The sequence below is a fragment of the Xiphophorus maculatus genome, chromosome 11 (assembly GCF_002775205.1).
Source record: "Xiphophorus maculatus strain JP 163 A chromosome 11, X_maculatus-5.0-male, whole genome shotgun sequence".
Taxonomy (NCBI): domain Eukaryota; kingdom Metazoa; phylum Chordata; class Actinopteri; order Cyprinodontiformes; family Poeciliidae; genus Xiphophorus; species Xiphophorus maculatus.
In genome coordinates this window covers 30,279,698-30,300,046 of record NC_036453.1, presented here as the reverse complement: position 1 = coordinate 30,300,046, position 20,349 = coordinate 30,279,698, and the positions used below count along the sequence as shown (strand labels likewise).

Here is a 20,349-nt window from a genome sequence, read left to right as displayed (position 1 = left end):
TAAAAAAGTTCAGGGGGCAAAATTGACGTTGTAAAGCTTGTTTAATTGGAGATTCAAAGATTTCTCAAACATGTATGAGACAATCAAAGCAAGACTCAAGGTATAGATTTTACATAATACCCCCACTTAATAAGGGCACCCTAAACGTTTGTGTCTCTTTGTGATTGAACTGCGAACAATATGTGATATGTTTCAGATGACAGATGACACAGTAATGGAGAGCTTAAAATTTTATAACAGTGAGGCTACCAGCCAGAAGAAAGAAATGATGTGTAAGGGAAAACATCAGGGCCTAAATGCTTCCAAACCAAATAGGATTTCAAAAAAGAAGTGAACAATGATTTTCAAACATTGCGTCAGAATCTCAGTCATGTCTAAATCTGGGCTTTAACACCTGAAAATCCTTTGTTCCAAATCCTCTAACAGCATCTCTGGCTGTCTGTGTAGGAACACTTTTCTCAACACTGAATCTCTGTCTTGCGCTCAAGACTTTTACAGCTTGTAACATTTTTTTTTTATCAGGATTGCCCTGGGTTTAGCTCCTTCCTCCCATCAATCCTGACCAGTTCCAGGGCCTTCTACGGGAAAGCATACCACAAGCATGATGCTGCGAAGAACATGTTACATCATGGGAATAGCATCTTTAATGCCTTGTGCAGTCTTATGCATATAGGGATTTGGATGTAACTCAAAAAGTTTTACTTGAATCTCATTTGACCAGCACACTTTTTTTCTACATGTTTCCCTGTATGCCTTGTGTCAGACTACAAATTACTTTCATCTTTACATTGCAATATTCTGTAAAGGCCTAATGCTTTGGATCTCTGCAGCTCCTCCGGAGTTACTAGGGAAATCTTGGATGCTCCTTTGATTAATGGCCAGGTTTTGAAGTTTAGACAGGTTTCCATGTCTTGGGAGATTGGCAGTTATGCCACACTGCTTTCAACTTCAAATGATGGATTGAACAGTGCTCCGTTTGTCTGTCTGTACCAATTTAACCTCACTGGAGAATAGATGCTAACATTTGTCATTAAACTGGACAGGTCACCCATCCATATCTGGGCAGCACATTGACACACAGGACAAACTACAGTGCAAACACATGGTCATAGCTTTGCAATTAAAATAAAGCCAATCTACCCAAGTTAGGGTGACTGAATGCCCTCCGCTCCCCAGACATGTTCGCTTTTCATGTTCTGTCTGGGACATCCAGGGAGATTCACTCATTGATGGAAATGTCTGGATTTTTGTAGTTTTTCAGGGGCTTCAGTTCCTAAATTAACTTGTGCGATGCATGGAATACAGCAGCTTTTCTTTTATTTGTGGTTGGATGTTATCCTAGACGAAACAGATAGTGGACTGCCAGCGCTGCAGCTGATGTTTATAAAGCCCAATGACAGTGAAGTGCATGGCATCCCAAATATCTAATAGGACACATGGACACAAAATTATTTAAAAGGCTGTGCAAAGGGAGAGTTCATCTGTAAAGTTGACTGAGGAAGATGTTTTTTAAAATGTTTTATGAGACTGCTGCTCTTTTGTTTTTAACTGTTACATTTTGGCCAGGTTGATCTAAAAAGTGAGCTACTATTTTCTAATCTACAGAAGACTAATAACAAGGATGTATTTGATTTGAGTCAAAGACTAAAAGAAATAAAGTGTAATGAGGTATTTTCCTTGACTGTGTATGAAGACATATATTTTTTATTTGGAAACATAAAAGTAATTTCTCTGTGTTATGAGATCAGACTGTAACCTTTAGATCAGTGTAAGCCCTACTTACCAATGGATAACAGATATGAGTCAAAGCTTTGTGTGCAAACTAATTCCAGTGCACCACAAACGTCTTTTTCCATTAAACCCACTTTAGTTATCAGTCTGGTCCCAACCTTCCCTAACAATTCCTTGCTGCTCTGGAAAAATATCAGAAACGTGCATTTCACTTCACAGATGGCACATATTTCTAGTATTTGAATATGGATATTAATATCTGTCACTTTCTCTAATTTACAAATCATTTTTTATTCTTATTAACTAAATGCTACTAAGATACTTAAATCAGCTTTTAAACTACTGTTACTTCAAGCATTTATTGTTGGTTTTCAATTAATTAGTTTTCATCTTTTAGTTCAATAGCATGTGCAATGAAAAGAGATTGTTTATTTCACCCGTGGGGTGTTTCTCTTTTCATTTTATCCATAACAAGATGACACTTATTTGTCTGCCTGTGGTTCCATCTAAACAGAGAGCCGTCTTGCGCTGCATTACTTCTCATCAGGTGGCCTGTCCTTCTTTTATACTGGGTCCCACTGCCAAACACATTCAACAATACACTGACATAAGTTTTCAAACCCATCCTGTTCTTTGTTATTTATATGAAAGGTTGAAAAGCCAAACACCATCTTCATCCGGTTTAAATATAATTTTTTTACCACATGTGTGAAAGTCCAACTCTATCCTCCTTGTACTTTGAGAAATAACACAAAAAAGCTTCCAGTACTTTTGTGAAGTATGATTATTTTAAAATGTCTGGGATTTAGACAAAAAGCAATTACAGTAGGCTATTATATTTGGAGATGCCTTATATCACACTATGGTGCAGTGGCATGGAGCTATTCATGCAGAGAAAACTTGCTGCTTGGTCCATGTTGCAAAGTAGAATGGGCAAAGATTTCAGTGTCCTTATATGAAGATTAACGAAACACACAATGAATAACTTTCAACTATAATTACAGTTGAAGCCAATTCAACAAAGTATTAACTCATGGGCTGAACACAAATGCAAACTCGACTGTTCACATTTTTTATGTGCAAAATGGAGATCTGGGTTTATTCTCCATCTGCTTCACATTTATTCTCTAGTCTGTATTGGTCTATGGCATAAATCCCAATAAAATGCATTCAAGCTTGAGGTTGTAAAGAGACAAAACATGAAAAACTTAAAAGGGTATGCAGACTTTTGCAGGATATTTTTAAGTTTTGGTGTGTTTTCAATTTAGCTTTTTGTGTCATTGAGCAAATAAAATTGAAAATGTCTTTGACCTTACAGGCTTAAAGCCCAAGCTAAATTTAATTTTCCATGCATGTGCTGTTCTTGGATTTCCTGAAAACATCTTGTGTGCACCGCAGGCTTTCCTTTTTTCTTTAATTTTTGTTTGATGAGAACAGTTTTAAAATCTTTTCCTCAATACTTTCTATATAGTTTTAATAGCTTCAAGTAAGGACTAAAAATATTGTTGCCTGACATTTACATTTTCAGATCTAGACATTCAGTTAGATAGCAGTGGATTTTTTTTATGTGTAAATAAATACATTTTATTTATATAGCACTTTTCACTGGTCAGAAAATCACAAATGCTTTACAACAAAAACAAACATTAAAAACACAGATGATAAAGCATAAAATAACTAATAAAAGCTGAATACATATAAGCAATTCTGAGTAAATGAGTCTTCAACTTCCTCTTAAAAGAATCAATAAGACTGCACACAGATAGAGGGAAACCATTCCACAACCTGGGGAGGCACTGCTCTGAAAGATTTATCTCCTCTGGTCTTAAAAGTTTTTGAAGAACCAATAAAAGCCTTTGACTGGAATATCTCAGAATACAAGAAGAGCTGCAGGGGTCTGGAAAGTCAGAGATAAAATAAAATTAAAAAATAGGAATTTCAAAATGTACCAGCAGCCAATGTAAAGAGATTAAAATTGGAAAAGTGTACGCTTTCTTTTTTGCAGCAACATTTTGAGCTGTCTGGAGATAATTGAGATCTTTCTTCTTCAAAATAATAAAGAAGACTGTCGCTCTGGAGTGCAAGTCACATCAAGCGCATCCGTCAAAAAATGAAGAAAAAATACATATAAGTCGCATTTATTTAAAAATGTTAATGTGTTCGCTTGCTTTTCAACAAACTGACAGAAATCCAGGGTGGTAGAAAGGCGGATAGCAGTGACACCAAGAAGGCACTTCTGTAAAGACATTTTTATTCATTTTCTTTGCAACTACCAGTGTGACTTGTAGTCCAGAAAATATGGTAGAATAAATGAAAACATGAACAACCATCTCTAATTCTGCTTTTGAGAGCAGCCGTGAAGACATAATGGCTGTAACACAGGATTTCAGATAGAACGGCGTAAAAGGTGGGGAAGCACTGTAACCCGAGGTAATGAAAGAAAAGTAATCATGAAACATTTCCTGAACTTTGAATATGGCAAACTAAACTCAGTAAACTTGGATCAGAATCTAACTCACACTTTAGTTTAGTGTCCTGCAGAGGCAAGGACGTTCGAAACTCTGCCCAAACAGACACCAGTCACAAATCCAATTGAAACCAGTTTCACAGTACAATAAAAATGGGTTATTCTGGCCAAAATAAAATCTTTGTGTTTAATTTAAAGTTTGGATCCCTCTGTTGTGCCTTGCTGTAACACATCTAATCTATCCTCCTTGCTGAGAAAGCTGATGCACCAAGGTTTTCCATTACACCTATTTGTCTGATTGAAACAGCACATAAAAAGTACCACAGGGTCACAGATTTTTATCATGTACAATGACAATAACTGCTTACAACACTGCTTAAAAAAATGACAACAAAGTAAAGTTACCTTGGCTCTGTCAATGTGTTGATTAGTTCTAACCTAAAAGGAAGACTGGAAATACCCACACAGAGATGTTTGCTAGACTGCTAAACATTGGAAACAACCAGATATGGAGCATTTACCAATATCAAGGTTTTTAAACCACCAAGGATATCCTGCAGAATTAACATAATATTAATCAGATACAATTCAAGATTTTCTATCCACATCTTTATTAACTCAAAAGATTATAAAACAATGTAAATGTCTTTTCTTTTTTAAAAAATAAGCTTCTATCCTTTAGATTTTATTAAGAAATTTGAATGTTATTTATATTCAGTGGAAAATCTTTGTTTTTTCCAGGCACATTTTAGAGCTCAGTCAATCAAAGTAACTGTTACCTTCAGTTGTTATAAAAATGCTGTAAATATAAAATATAAATTAAAATAAATTTTACTTCATCATTTAAAACCTAATTATTGGCCATTTTGTTTCTTTAAAAAGCTCCTGCTCTTTCCGACACTCCACCTTCAGCAAGTCATCATGACATTGCTCTTCTATTAACCCTTTAAGATGATTCTTAGGAGCAGGCAGAAGTTCGGAAGCTTGGAAACTGCAGCTTTGAGGAGGAGTTTTGTCGAGGCGGCACTTGGTTCCACCAGGCGTTTTGCACAGCTGAATGGTTGCCATGAGAGATTAAAGGATTTCTCAAACATGCAAGAAAGAATCAAGTCGACACTCTGAGTATGTTTTTGATGAGGCAATAACATCAGAACGTGATGTGAAGCTCAAAAAAGTTGATTCTACATAACTCTACCCATTTCATAATAAGCAGATTAGTACAACTTTGCGTCGTGCATTCTCATTTAGTTTTCTCTGTGCTGACCCAATCTTCAACTAAATAATTTTGGCCCAAATTTTGGGTGGGACTCAGGTTGAACTTTGGCTATAAATGTAAATTCTATTGGTAAGAGAGATCACTACATCTGTCCTGGTGGTTCTTGTGCTTGAGAAGATGATTCCCAGTCTCGAATGCAGCCGTCGGTCAGTCAGCTTGTGATTCACTGACAGGTGGAGGCCATCGCTGTGAGCTTTTGATGGAGGATGCCTGGGTTGATGGTGTTGAAGGCAGAGCTGAGGCCCACAAACAGGATCCTGGCTGAGTTGAGGTGGTGGTGCAGGATGAGGTCTAGCCTCATTATTTGCCGACTCGTTTGACCTGTGAGATCCTTCAGATGCTTCAACATCAGTTGACCACAAAAAATCCTTTTCAAAGGATCCTTTGGTTTTTTGGCTGTAGTAGCCTCTGTTTCATAGCTTGACAGGAAACAAGGCTGTGAGAGAGTAGGAAAACACGTGGCAAATGTCAACAGCCAAGGATTCAAACCTGTAATGGCCCTCTTCAAGGATTGAGGTCTCTGTACACGTATTACCTCCTTCACCACTGCCCCAAGAGGTGTTCAACATCTGACTGAAGCTTCTCAGGCGTGAGTGGAAGATGGCATGAGGTCATAAAGCTTTCCTGGTGTTCTGACCATGAAAGAGCCTGTTTGCTACTAGTTTCATTTGAATAAAACTTTAAATAACTGTGGTAAGAACTCATAGCTGTTATTGTGTCCACCATTAGGAAAACCACTGAGGATGTGTTTAAGAGGGAATTTTTGTGTGTGCCTTCTCTTTGACTTGAATAACAGTTTATTTTATTTTTTTGTTTTCATTCTTTAGTGCTTTAGAAATAAGAATGACTGAAAACGCTAAAAAAGTAACGACTGTTTAATGTCTGAACTGTACCTAGCTGAAAAGGGTAAGCTTGTACAGCCGTATTTTATTGCCCATCATAAAAGAGGTACTTTAAAGAGCTTTTTTGTTTGTTTGTTTGTTTCAGAAGGTGGCACTTGTCATAAAAAAAAGTTTAAAAACCAGTGATTTGGAAGATTGGAGTGCTGCAGGCGATGGATAATGCTGCTGTCAGCACAGAAACGCAAACAGAGTGTTACATCACATGGTATCAAGAATAAATGCAACAACAGGGCATGAACTGTGGGAAAGAGACACAAATGGGATTATGACAAACATGTTTTTCAAAAAATGCTAATTTCCCTGAAAAACAGGGAACAACAGGGAATGTTAAATCAGTTACAAAAATATTTTGTAACTGATTTAACATTTTAAGAAGTGTGATTTCCTGGATGTTGGTACAGCACAAGATGTCAGGCTGTTTCTAGCTCTTTCAGTCACTCCAATCTAAACACAGCATGAGGGATGTGCAGTAAAAGACGTGGTTGATGGGCAACAGGATGTGTAACAGCTGCATTACCACCGATTGTAAATCTGGCGCTTATTAAACAGTTACTTATTAGAAAAATCCTACAGGTAGTTTATTTAAGACCTGTATTAAATTTTATTTTATTTTATTGACTCAAAAATGAATAGTTCACTAAAATAAATCATGAATGAAAAGGAGCAGAAAGAAGTATAAACTTATATTGACATATTTCAAATACAGGAGAAATGCACAAAAAACATCAGCTTAATCAATGCTACCTCAATTCATCACCATGATTTTCAAATTTCTTTTAAATGCAGAAAGAAATTTACATAGTTTTATCTCACTGTCAAGATTGTTCTATAAACTTTAACTGAAATTTGTCAATGTCATTCTGAATCTAAATCTTTTTAATATCTCAGTGGATTTTAAATTATGTTTGCCTTTCATTAGAAGTCTTATTTGGACACTCTTCTACAGTTTGTAGCTATTTACTCTTCTTTTCATATCAAGAAAATTCTACCAACATGATCAACTACTGCTAAATAAGATGCTTTGAAAGCTGTATGGAAAATTAAGGAGGAAATTCAGATTGATCAGATGAAAGTGTTTATTTTTGTTTCATTACAATAGCTTTTGATTAATCTATGCAAAATTCCCCTTAAAATTGGGCGGCTATAAATCACATGGAAAAACTTTATCTTGAGAAACAAAATACTCAGTTAACGCCTTGTCATAAACATTGACTTCTTTTATTAATTCTCTATAAAACTAAATATAAGACTGCACTATATGCGAGGTGAATTATGATCCATTCAGAAGTAAAAAAATCTTAAGAAGGCTCCTCAGCGCTTGTAAATTCTCCACCATACACAACATTTATTATTAAAAACTCCTGCAGGGTACCAGCCTACACACTTAAAAAAATAACCAGATTAGGTGGAGAAAAATGTTTTAATGGATTTAAAAATCTTCTATTTAAAATCAGCAACTTGTCGTTTGATTTGATTTGCAGGTGATAACATTGGTTTGGCAGACTTCATTGGAGAAACCCTTCAGAACCAACCAGCGATTTCTTCTTTTCTCAATGAATGTTGTAAGTAATTCTCATTATGTTTCAGTTTGTGTTTTCTCTGTGCATCAAGTCAAATATTCATTAGGTGGGAATTATTTCTTAAAGTCTATAGAAATCTGTAGATCCAGGTTCTGCAGTTTTACCATCTGCAATCAAAATGCCCTGGACAAGCCTTCTGCTAACCTCCAAATCCCAGTACAATGCAGCTTGTGAAACAATTAAAACCTAAAATTCCTCAAAAATAAAGGTAGCACTGACACTAAATGTCGAGATAAAGTCAAATGGTAGCTTTTGCTTCACTGTATTTGGCCTCAGCGTGACTGACAACAAGCAGATCCTAATCTCCCCATTTAGCAGCAAGCAGAGGGTGCCTACTCAATGCCCAGGGGTAAAAAACTCCTGTTGGCTGCAGACACATAAAACAAACGTTCTGGATCAAATTACTCAGAATTTGTTTATGGTGCTTGCCCCTCAAACACATCTAACACATGTTGGCCACTACTCATATGGACTGCATCAAAAACTACTACAAAAAACATTGAGTCGAAAACCGTATTGATCAAATGCAAGACAATATGAAAATGATCTTGTTCAACTTTAAAAGATTGCCTTTCTTTTAAAAATGTGTACATAGTTTGTCAAAAATGCTTGGAATGATTCAATTTCAGTTTCACTTTATTTTTGTAAGTTATCAACATTACACACAGAAAACAAAATAAAAAAGTACTTTACAAACCCATAATTTACCAAAAATGGAATAGGCTGAAGCCAAGGCTTATACCCTGTTAATGAAGTTGGCAGCCTACAGTAATAAAGTGTATCTTCTGTCCCTGTGCATGCATATATACGTACACATACACATATTTATATTTAAATATGCATGTCTATACATACATACACATACATCACTTACATACTGTACATGGTTATATGGTGCATATGTACAATTACATAATTGTATAGGCTTTTATTATTTTACAGTTCAAGGCTCTTTTAAAGCTCAGTAAGAAAGGAATTAATTTTAGGTCATCATTCAATTCATTCCACTGTGTCACGCCATTAACAGAAAAAAACATCTAAATCTTACCTGATTGTTGTCTTTAATTTGTTCAAATATAGGCAAATCTCTCAAATTACATATATACTCGATGTGCTGCTAGTTTTGCAGGAGTACCCGGAAAGTTGTGACTGCATCCAAACAGACATCAAGTGTGTGGAGGTCAACCTCGAAGATGTTCCCCTGGTTTCACCAAATGTCACATGGCTGTAAGTTCAACACTCTTAATCTGGCTGGAGTTTTTAAATTCTTCACATTCTGAAGAGAATTATATGTTTCAGGAGCTGAATCTTTATGAAAAGTTTCTAGATGCATTGATTTCAAAGAGACACATTTTTGTTTTCTGTTTACAAGTAATCATGATAACTGGTGGCTTTGCTCAAAATGTTGAAACTGACAGAGATTAAGAAATGCAACATTTATAAGGGACTCTTTCCCTCTCACAGAATGTCTCTGTGCCCTTTTTTAATTTCATTAAATAAATTTTCTTATCAGAGTAAATTTGAACATTTTCAAATAAATTTGTTTTTATGAATATGAAAAAGTCCTGCTTGGTAACATAAAAACCCTGTAAACTAAATATATAGTTGTGATATATTTTGTGGGGAAAACCGCCAACAATCTGTTCTTTAAAATAGAGTGTTGACTGCTTTAGAGTTCTAAATATAATTTTGAACACATGTTCTGTTTTGCTCACTGTCTATGCATTTTCCACCACACTGTAAAACTAGATTAATTTGGTTTCTTAAATTATCCCTTCTTTTCCACCAAGTGGATGCTCAAAAATGAAGGTCATTTTTCTTTGGGACTTTAACGTCTTCTTCGTAAGTGTAATTAATTTAAAGATACTTTTAAAAATAAAGATTTACAGGGTAGGCTGGTTTTGTTAGGGCAAGGGAACATGGTTATTTGTTTATGTGTTAGTAAATATGATTTGTAGTATAATTCTATTAATCTTCCCAATGACAAACTGGATGCCTTTCTTTTCTCTCAGACATTCACTTCTATGTCTGCCAAGTGCAGTTTGTCCCTCAGACTGTCATTGGCTGAGTCGGTGTCCTGTGAGGTGAATGAACTCTGAACAAATGAGCAGTCATGAGAATGAGTCACATTTTCACCTCAATGTGTACGGAGTGCAGTTATTAGGCAATTTGTTTTTCTTTGAGGATTAATTTTATGACTGAAAACTACAGAGCTCAAAGTCAACACAACATTTTAATAAACCGACTTAATAATGTAAGAAAGTAAGAGTAAGGTTTTGGCTTATCTAGAAGAATATATCATTTAATATTTCCTTTAATGTTGTTGTTATGCAGTGAAGTAATTTCATGCATGCGCTGCATAACAGTCGTGTTTTTTTGTTTCCTCAACCACTCCTTGAGGTCAGTGTTTTCTAAAAACTGGAGGTGGATTTGAGAGTAGGCTTTGAGTCTGCCTTCAGTCTGAAAAGGTTAAACCAGCTCATATTTAATAATAACAGCTCATACCAACTGCACATTTGGTCCATTTGTGGACCCTTTCATCCAGGCTCTCAGCTCATCCGTATTTCGATGCTTTGAAAAATCTGTTCTAAAATATTTCTTGGCTTGGCCTTGACATTTTAACTTATGTGTCTTGTTTTAACTTGTGTCTTGATTGGATTTAAGCCTTCTTCACCCTGTTCATGTCTACGAGCACTCAGGAGTCTTTTTAAAAGATGGTTTTCAACATTTGACTTTTCAGACTCAGTGAAAGTCATTTAAATTTATTAATATACCACATTTGAATCAATAGCTGTTGTGCAAAGAGCTGCACATTTAAGATGACCAAATTTGACAGAAACAAATGAAAGACAACAAAATTTAAAGGAGCTATATTTAGTATTTTTCATTTCATGGCACAATCAAGTAACTGTTACCTTCAGTTGTCACAAAATGTATCTATATACCAGTGTTGTAGTCAAGACCATTTAACCCAAGACCAAGACAAGACCAAGACCAGAGTGTATTGAGACCAAGTCAAGAACAAGACCACCGCCCCGAGCTACATGACACAATAAAATGGGAAATATGATCAAAATTGCTAATCAAATTGATCTGAAAGATTCACATTCCCATAAAAACACCTAGATATTAAATACTTAGAGCTGAAATAAATGTAACCAATATTAAAAGCAGATCAACTCTTTGTTCTGCTTATCTAAAAAGATAATGCTCTGGGCATTTGCCCATATCATTCATGTCAGAAATCACCACTGTCTGCACCATTAAACATAGCAATTGAAGCAATGCCCTGACGGTAAACAACTCTCAACTATGAACACTGACCAAAGAGCAACAAGCAAGAAGTGACCAGGCACAAGGCGCTCACCATGACTGTTCTGACCCTCTCTCCCACTGCATGAAGCCAGGCAATGCCATCATGGCAGACATTACAGCAGCCACTTTGAACAAAAACAATCAAAGATCAATGCACATGTTCTGCGTGCTCTTTTGTTCTTGTGTTTTATTTATTTGCTAATTAAATAAATAGCAATGTTTATAATTAAATAAAATAATAGCTACTGCAGTGTACGCAATGCATTACAAGTACAAAGAACGGCTCTCAGTGAGGCTCCGGTCGTATTTTCTTAGTAAAGAGAAGTTCAGAAGACTCGGATCGTTCGTGAATGTCACCTCACTATATTGCAGACTTTTGGACACAGCGTTTTCTCATACATGCGACACGTTAGTCAATAACCTCCGCACAATAATTCAGCACAGTGAGTGACTTTTTTTCATCACAAACGCTAATGTGTCTCTGTGCAGCTAGCTTTGCTAACATTACGTCAACGGAGCTTACCTATCTTTGAGCTTCTTTTCTGAGTGACGAAAAAAGTTAGACGTAGTCCCCACCGTCTGTGAAAGCAAAGCGCTGCTGAATCAGCTGTCGCCATTGGATTTCTTATGATTTATGCAGCGCAATTCTATTATTGACGATTAGACAGACATCTTCTGCCGCTCAAAGAAAACCACTGCGCATGTCTTGGAGCGCCGCGTGCGAGTGAAAGTCTGGGAGGAGATGGGGGAGTAACAGAAACACGTAATTGGTAAGTCACTGGAGACAGGTCTCGAGTATTACAACACTGCTACATACCAAACATGACTTAAACGAAATTTGACTTTGCAATTTGATGTCTTAAAATTGGCCTCTGTCGCTTTCAGAAGCTCCTTCCCTTTCCAACAGTCTGCCTTCAGTACATCATCACAACAATACCTTTCCATAATGCCACTTAAAACCATTCTTATGAGTGTTGGACTGAGAAGTAGTTTGTATAATAAGCTCAGCAGATTTCACCAGGTGTTTGCTAATTGCTGCTGCCACTAGTCTAGAGGAGCTGAGTGGGGATTGGGTGAGGGAGGGGTGCTCTGTGAGGGGGAAGTTCCAAAAACAAGCTTTGTGGAAATGGGCGGTGTTTTGTATGAGCAAGCATTTTTAAATTGAAAAGTTTAAGTTGATTAAACTTGTTGGTTCAATAGCTAACTAATTTAATAACTAGTTAGCTATTAATTAATAATGGCTGCCAAGGCGTGCTGTGATGGCATAGAGGATAGCGCGACCCACGTTTGGAGGCCTTGAGTCCTCTTTTGCTGCATGTCTTTCTCCTTCTCCTTCCCCCTTACAGTACAGCCTACTTTCATATAAGGGACACTAGAGCCCACAAAAAGACCCCCTGGAAGGGAGAAAAAAATAAATGAATAATAATGGCTGCCAGCGGAGACATAATATATGAAATATGGATGAAAGAATCAAAGCAACACTCCATGCATCAGGTGAAGCTCAAAAAAGTCAATTTTACATAACCTCCCTCCGCCCCTCCAGGCTCATACTTTTATCCTATTTTACTTGAGAAGGAAATGATACAGTTTCACCAGTAAGAATTTATTCCTATTATCAGTCAAGGAAAAAGTGAGTTTTCAAATAGGTTTTGAAAATGTCTAATGTTGGAGATGACCTGATGTGAAGAGGCAATTTGTTCCACAATTTAGGATCAGTCATAGAGGATTTTAAAATTAATTTCAAATCTGTCTGGCAGCCAGCGTAAGGATGCTGTTATGGGGAATATGTGGTCTTGCTTGCATGTGCCAGTTAGTATCAATGCTGCAGAGTTTTCTGTCTGCTGAATAAAGACTATAGTCACCAAGATGATTTGAAGGGGGGGATAGCTCTCTCAAAGTCTGAAACAAATGAATTTATGTTGGCTGCTTTAGTTGTGCAAGTAACTTCAGATGAAAAAATTAGCTTTGATTAGAGCATGTATGAGTCAAAAATCACTTCAAAGTCCACAGAGTTGTTTTTATACATTTCTAAAGGACCAAGATCATAGAGGTTACACGGACCAAACCCAATAATCTTTCAGAGTATTTTTCCTGAGAAACAGAAGTTGTCTAATTGTCATAAACACCTTGATATAGATTGTTCCACTTGTGCTACAGCTTCCCTCATTTCACAACTACACATGAGCTGACATAATCAAATCCAATAAGTATTCAAATTTATACAGCTTGAATTTGAATAATATGTATAAAGAGGATATTGTCAAAATTATTACTTGCTTTTTAGTTGAGCACAGACAATTTTAAGCCCAGCTTGCTGGTATAGTGAACTCCCTAAAAGCGTCTTATTTCTCTCCTTTAGTCTGGGCCACATACTGGGCCATCCATCTTCTACCATGTCCGATTTACCCTCTCTTATCAGTCATGGGACTAACATTTCCAGTCTCATTCATTTGTGTCTTTCTCTTGAGACTGTGCCTCCCAGCTATTTTGTAAAATCCATTATTATTACAAAAGTCCCTCTGCTGTCAGTCTATGTTCCTTATTTTAAGGTGTTTACATTTGAAGTTCTTCAAAACTAATCACATCGACGTTGCTAGCAGTGTTGGGCATGTTACTTTAAAATCAAATCAAAGTCAGAAGTTTACATACACTTCCACAGTATTTGGTAGCAGGGGATGGTGTTCCTCTTTCTCCTAAAAATTGTCATTTTTAGGAATGAAACTAGTTCAACTAGTTTCATCAGACCATAAGAAGCTGACCAATTTGTTTTATATTGTTCTATGTCACATATATGCTGTTTTATTTTTATTTCATCTTTTGTGGGGGGGGGGTTATTTCATGTTGCGTAATGCACTGTATGGTTTCTGGTCTGTAAAATGTGCTTTATAAAGTTTACTTTACTTACCACTCTGTCTATTTTTGTTAATAATTGAACAGATGAATATGGCATCTTCCACCATCTGGAAATTGTCCCCAAGGAGGAGCCAGACTTGTGGAGCTCACCGCTTAAAGAGATAATAATCCATCTGTATAAACATGTGATTTGAACAAGAGTAAAAAAAATCTTTGACACATACTTACTCTCATTATTTAGGCATCTAGCAAATAGAAATTATTTTGGTAATGACTTAAAACAAGAAACAAGAAAAGTCTTGTCTGATTTAAATTCAGACAATGAGAAAAAAATATGTTTCCATTATTTCATTTGCATTAACTATATTTGTTAATAGTTTTCACAAAAAAATGAAAATGAATAAAAATGGAGATGCAATATTTTCCCCCCTAACAGATATGATGCATAATATCGTCATTAGCAACTGCAATGAATTGTGGTAGCTTTTACTTTGCAATTACATTAAATAATACTGTTACATTTTACTTGTTACTCCCCAACCCTTATTACAAATTAGCTAAGAATGTTTTACAAATTGTAATTTTTATCTGAAATGCTTGAAAAAGTGATCCAGAAAGAATCTACAAAACATTTAGTGGTAAACATTTGAAATTTTAGAGAATGTGTGAGGGAAGTATGGTGGCAAAATTCCTGGTATAGTTGCAAATCACAGCTCATACATGTCTGCTTAGAGTTTGCTTGTTCTCTTTGTGCAGTCACTTTGAATGGCCCTTTGGTGTGTTTCTGTGCAAGGTTGTCTGTTGTGTGATAAACTGGTGACCTCCAGTATTGTTTCCCCAGTGTCTTATCCGTTGGATGCTGGAGATAGCAAAGCCTCGGCATAGAAAATGGATGGATGAGTCTTAGACTGGCCTACTACTTCCCACATCGTACCAATCACTATTAAAGGGTTGTTATTTCCCATTCAGTGCCCCACTCTCAGTCTGACTCTCCAGGTTACCCTTAGAGTAATTTTAAGCACTGAAACTTCTTGCCACTTACTTTTTATTTTTTCACAAGGCCATTAAAAAGCAACAGAGCCAGAGATAGACAAGCGATGAGCTCCAACATGACCCTCTGCAACTGAATTAACATTTTATTCTGTAATGAGATGTAAATATTATTTATTAGATTATTTGACAGATAAAGGGCACATTATTGAATTTTATTGTAAATGTGCCAGAAGGCAACTCTGTAAAAGATCATAATGTAAATAAACAGACCAATTACACTTGTTGCAGTAACATTTCTGTGATCAACTTCACAGTTCGTTACTCTGCCAAAAGAATTACCTAAAAACTCTGTATGTAATTAAAGCCACAACAGAGTGCTGGAAACATGATCGCCAGTGTTTTATCCCTAAATTCACAATGAGCACTCTTGAGTCAGTTTCAGAGCATGTTACTAAGTAAACTAGTGAATTTCAGAACAGTACAGTGTGTTATTAAGATGACAGCAGACTGCTGGTAGGAGAGCTGTTTGAATTTAACTCAAAAGTTCATTAAAAACATTGCAATCATGTAAAATAATCTGATAAACTTGTTAATTACTGCATCTCAATATATTTACAACAAAATACTAGCAGCAGGGATAGTATAGAGTAACATAACTGTTCTGCAGGGCTATTTTGACTAATTGTATGTGCAGTTTGTCACAATACATTACCATACATTCAAAAATAATCTCATGTGATTGAACATTATTCAGGCGGAAGAGTAACCATCTTGCAACTGGAAAGTTGATGGTTTGATTCCAGCCTTCTCATGTGCCACATGTAGATGTACTGTAGCTCTCGTGAAGAAGTGCACTGAGGATTCAGCACTGCATGACCTCAATCCAGATTTACATACAACTTAAAAAACATTGGAGGAATTTTCAATAAGTAACATTTATGGGAAAAAGAAATCATAGATTTCACCAACTCTAACCCATTTTACATCACAATTTGTGCAAGAATATACGGTATACATATAGTTAACTTGGAAAAAAGCAAGTGGTGAAGTCATTTAAGACTAAAATAAAAGGGCATAAGGGTCTGCAAATAAGAAAAAAATAAATGCTAATTCATTTTTTAATCACAGTTTGTTTAGACTTGATCAGAAGTCAGTTTCTAATCTTTTTTTACCGATACCAACATTTAGTTTATATACTTCACTCAACCAAGAACAGGAATCAAACCTATAGTTACAGTAAAGAGATGCAGCAGATTTCATTCAATCCAGAGTAGGAATTAGAGCAAACTTAGAATCCAGAGAAACTCTAGAGAAACTACTTTAGTTCAACTTTATTAGAACAAGAATCCAGAGAAACATAGTGGTTTATAAAATACAGACTACTTTTTCTTAAACATGGGTTTATACTTTTTTGTTTTCTTTTTTCTTCTTTTGCTCTTTCCTTTGGTTCATTGTAATTCCATCTAATTCATGTAAAGCACTTTGAATTGCTTTGTTGCTGAAAAAGTGCTTTATAAACACAATTACATTACCTTACCAAGTAAGAGCACAGGACTCTTATTCAGGATGGCTTCACTGGCTTCCAGTTCAGTTTAGGATAGATTTAAAAATTCCTCTGTTTGTTTTCAAATGTCTTCATGGCCTTTCCCCACAGTGTCTGTCAGATCTTATTCAGTCATATTATTTCCTCACTTTTTCTCAGGTCAGCAGATCAGTCATTGTCAGTCTTCCTGAAAACAAAGAGGAAGCTGAGAGGTCACTGTTCATCCTCAGTTTCTGCCCCAAAAGTTTGGAATGATTTACTATTTCAGATGAACTGGATACATCATTTAATCCCTCACTGTGTTGTCTTTAAAGGGCTTAAGGGGAGTCATGCTAGATTGAGTTTTTTGAGCTTTCCACCATGTTATAAAGTTATTCCCTTATCAAGGGCATACCAGGAGTGTTGTCTTGATACTTTGATGAATGTTTGAGAGATCCTTCAATCTCCAGTGGCAGCTAATCGGGGTGCCTAAACGCTTGCTCCCCCAAAGAAAAAATTTTTAGAAATTTCATATGATATATTTTAGCTTGACAAGCAAAAAAAGGTGTTTTTGTAAGGAAATACCCTTATTTTCTAGCATTATTTGCGTAATTTGGGATTTTTTTAAAAACATTGCAGATTAATTGACCTCAACGAGATAAACTGTTACATTCATTGTACATAACTTAATGTATATTTGCAGGGCTTTTGTTGTTACTGATGGTGGAAATTTTGATCAAACAAACTTAAAGTCAAATTTGTTTCGATAATCACCCACTTTTCTGATAACTGGAAATGATCTTTTGCTGACATTTAGATTCTTTCAAGAAGTTTGGCCTTAGTCATCCCTCTGTGTTTGAGACTGCAGAAGATTTTGCTCTGAAAGTATAATGCGCCTGTCCTTAAATTATTTAATTTCTCAGACAGTAGACATCTTAAAATTTTTAAGTGCTCTAGAGCTCCAGTTGACGGTTCTTCCCCTTTCATAATCAAAGAAAATGCTTAAAAACCATTCTGAATAAAAACGCAGGGGTTGTTTGTGTGGTTATTCATAGCTCACAATGCTTTAGTCATTTTACCTTTTTTCCAACTCGTTGTACTGTAGGTGTCTCATCATGCCTAATGTGTTTAGTGTTATTCTGACATTATTTGGCTTTTATTACAGGTCACTGAGGAGCAACAAGATCCAAATTCTGCCCGACTTTGTTTTCTCTGAATACTCTGCACTGGAGAGATTGTGAGTAATTTTATGCATGCTGCTTCCGTTCCTTACAAACACGTTCTACTTGTTGGTTTAATGGATCAGAGTTCAAATCTTGTCCTTTTTTTAAATGGAAACTTAAATGTAAATGAAGGTACACCATAAAAACGGTAATGGAAAATGTGTCAGGATTAAGTAAAGCTATAATGGTAAAACTATAATGTAAGATGTGACGCAATGAACAAAGATTCATTTGGTCTTAAAAAAAGGCTTTAGGTTTCAAACTAAAATTAAATCAATCTGTTTTAAAAAATGCACCTCCATGTTACAGCTATATGAGTGCTGCAGTTTCAAAATTCAAATAATTTTAAATGTTTTGTAGGTATTTTTCTGAACAGCTCAAATAAAATTTTAAAGTAGAATTTATTGTATAATAAAGATACTGATTTTTTTGTTGTTGAGCATTTGTGTGTAATTTTATAGACATGTCTTTGCACAACTATATTTGTCTGCAAACTGGCCACACAGATGTTGATGGTTGATTTTAATTACGGCGTTTTATGTGTTAGGCTTAAAAAGTCACATATCCACATCCTAGCAAAGTTTTCTGAGGCAATTATTTTCGACTCTGCATTAATACTGAAGGAGCCTGGGCCAAATGAGTTTAGCAGGGAAGAACTGTGACACATAAAAAGCTCTAATACAGAGAGCAGAACATTTCAAATTACTCTGAACATATGGGTGGAATTTTTATGAAGGAGGGTGTTAAGCCTTTCTGATGAGTAGAAAACAAGTCAGTCATTTGTTTCAGTCATTTTACATTGTACATCGGAAATAGATGTTGTTTTTTGTTGTTTTTGTTTACAAAATCACTCATGTAGTATATTACATTGTTTTGTGTTGGTAACATTCTTATACATCAGTAAAATCACTCCAAACTCAATAGTGATATTCAGTTGGAATTATAACTGAATCCTGAACTTCTGCTTTTAGTCGCGTGTTTCCAACTTCCATAAATTGTTCCAGACATATTCTGTCTGAATCGATACATTCAGATGAAAATCCAGTTCATACTTTTCATGCCTTACATTACCTATTTCAAAATTAAAATGCAATGTTTTAATAAGAGGTCCCATTTCGAGGTACCATTAGATAATCAGAAATATATTCTGCCGCAGACTTTGAAGAAATGGGAACACCTCAAAGAAAGAGAGATTCTCCCACCCACACACAACATTGATATAGCATTTTCTTCCTATAACCTAATTATTGCAATGAAAATAACTGTAACCATTTGTATTAAACAAAATTCTAAGTCAAAATGACTTATACCAAACATTTGAGAAAAGGTTTTCTATACAAGAACACATGGGGACCTGTCAACTGTTAAATGGAAAATAACAATATTTTTAAAGTAGTTGTGTATGAACTTTTTGGAAGGAATGAATTTGTCAGTCTATGAGATTGTGGTTGTGTTCATATTTTTATTTCAATATTTTATGTTGTGTAACATTTTGACTCGGGTATCCTACCTCTGCATGTCCATTTGAAATGTTCCTCTAGAATACATTGTGCTGCAAGGTAATTTGTGTGTGGCTAGTGGTGATTTTGTTTTCGAAACAAGGCAGTATCTGTCTGTGTTTCTCTGTGTATCTGTTTGGAGAAGGAAGTTGTTTGTTTCTTTGTGCGGCGGAAGTTCAAATAAGAGTGACCTTCAAGACTCAGCCGGTGAAATTAGTTTCAAACTTATTATAACCTGTGCTTTCCTTGGAGGAAACAAGGCAGTTGTTTTGGAGTACTCAACCAGCTCGCCACCCCAATCTCCCACCAAACAATAGTTTTCTGTTCATGTGCAAATATGCAACGGGAGTCGGTACTTTTGTTTGCAAACACAACATCGAAATCCAGGCACCAAATGAACAGCAGCTGTGTTTTTCAGAGTTTACATAAGTTTATTGGTAGAATAAACCAAACCTGGTGGGAAAACCTCTTTAATGAAAGCACAGATTTCACATTTTCCGCTGTGAAGCGGAAAGAGAGAGAGCAATGCTGAGATGAAAGCCTTTTTTAAATGATTTGCTAAAATATTTTTCAGTGCTCATGTTCCGAGAAACGGATTAAAACGATTACAACTACACAGGATTGTTGATTGTTCACCTGTTGTAAGTTTGGACGCGCACATGCTGCTGCGTGTGTATAGTGACTACTCCTTTGAGACGCATCCTGCACACTTTAATTATGAGAGATTAGCGGATTTTTACAAACAGGTTAAAAACAGGTTAAAAACAGGTTCTCAATTTCAGTCTGCTTGAAATGCAAGTCCTTTCACTCTTGTAGACTGCTTCACTGTTTTGTTTGCAGTCCAGTCTGTTGTCTATGTGGACCCTGAGCTGAAGTCACCTCCATTATTTTCAGCACATTCAAGATGATTTGATTGTTTCCGCACAAAGCTGACCACCAACTCTCTAAACTCCGCCTTTTGTCTACCTCTGATTCACCCAACAACTGG

General features: G+C 35.9%; 1 protein-coding gene across 1 annotated transcript in view; it reads left to right on the top strand.

Moving 5' to 3' along the window:
- Positions 1 to 20,349, top strand: part of rxfp2 (relaxin/insulin like family peptide receptor 2) — a 94,801-nt gene that overhangs the window by 28,134 nt on the left and 46,318 nt on the right. The window contains exons 3-5 of the mRNA XM_023342917.1: positions 7,858 to 7,938; positions 9,078 to 9,183; positions 17,805 to 17,876. Coding sequence (XP_023198685.1) covers positions 7,858 to 7,938; positions 9,078 to 9,183; positions 17,805 to 17,876 — 259 coding nt within the window. The remainder of the gene's footprint in view (positions 1 to 7,857; positions 7,939 to 9,077; positions 9,184 to 17,804; positions 17,877 to 20,349) is intronic.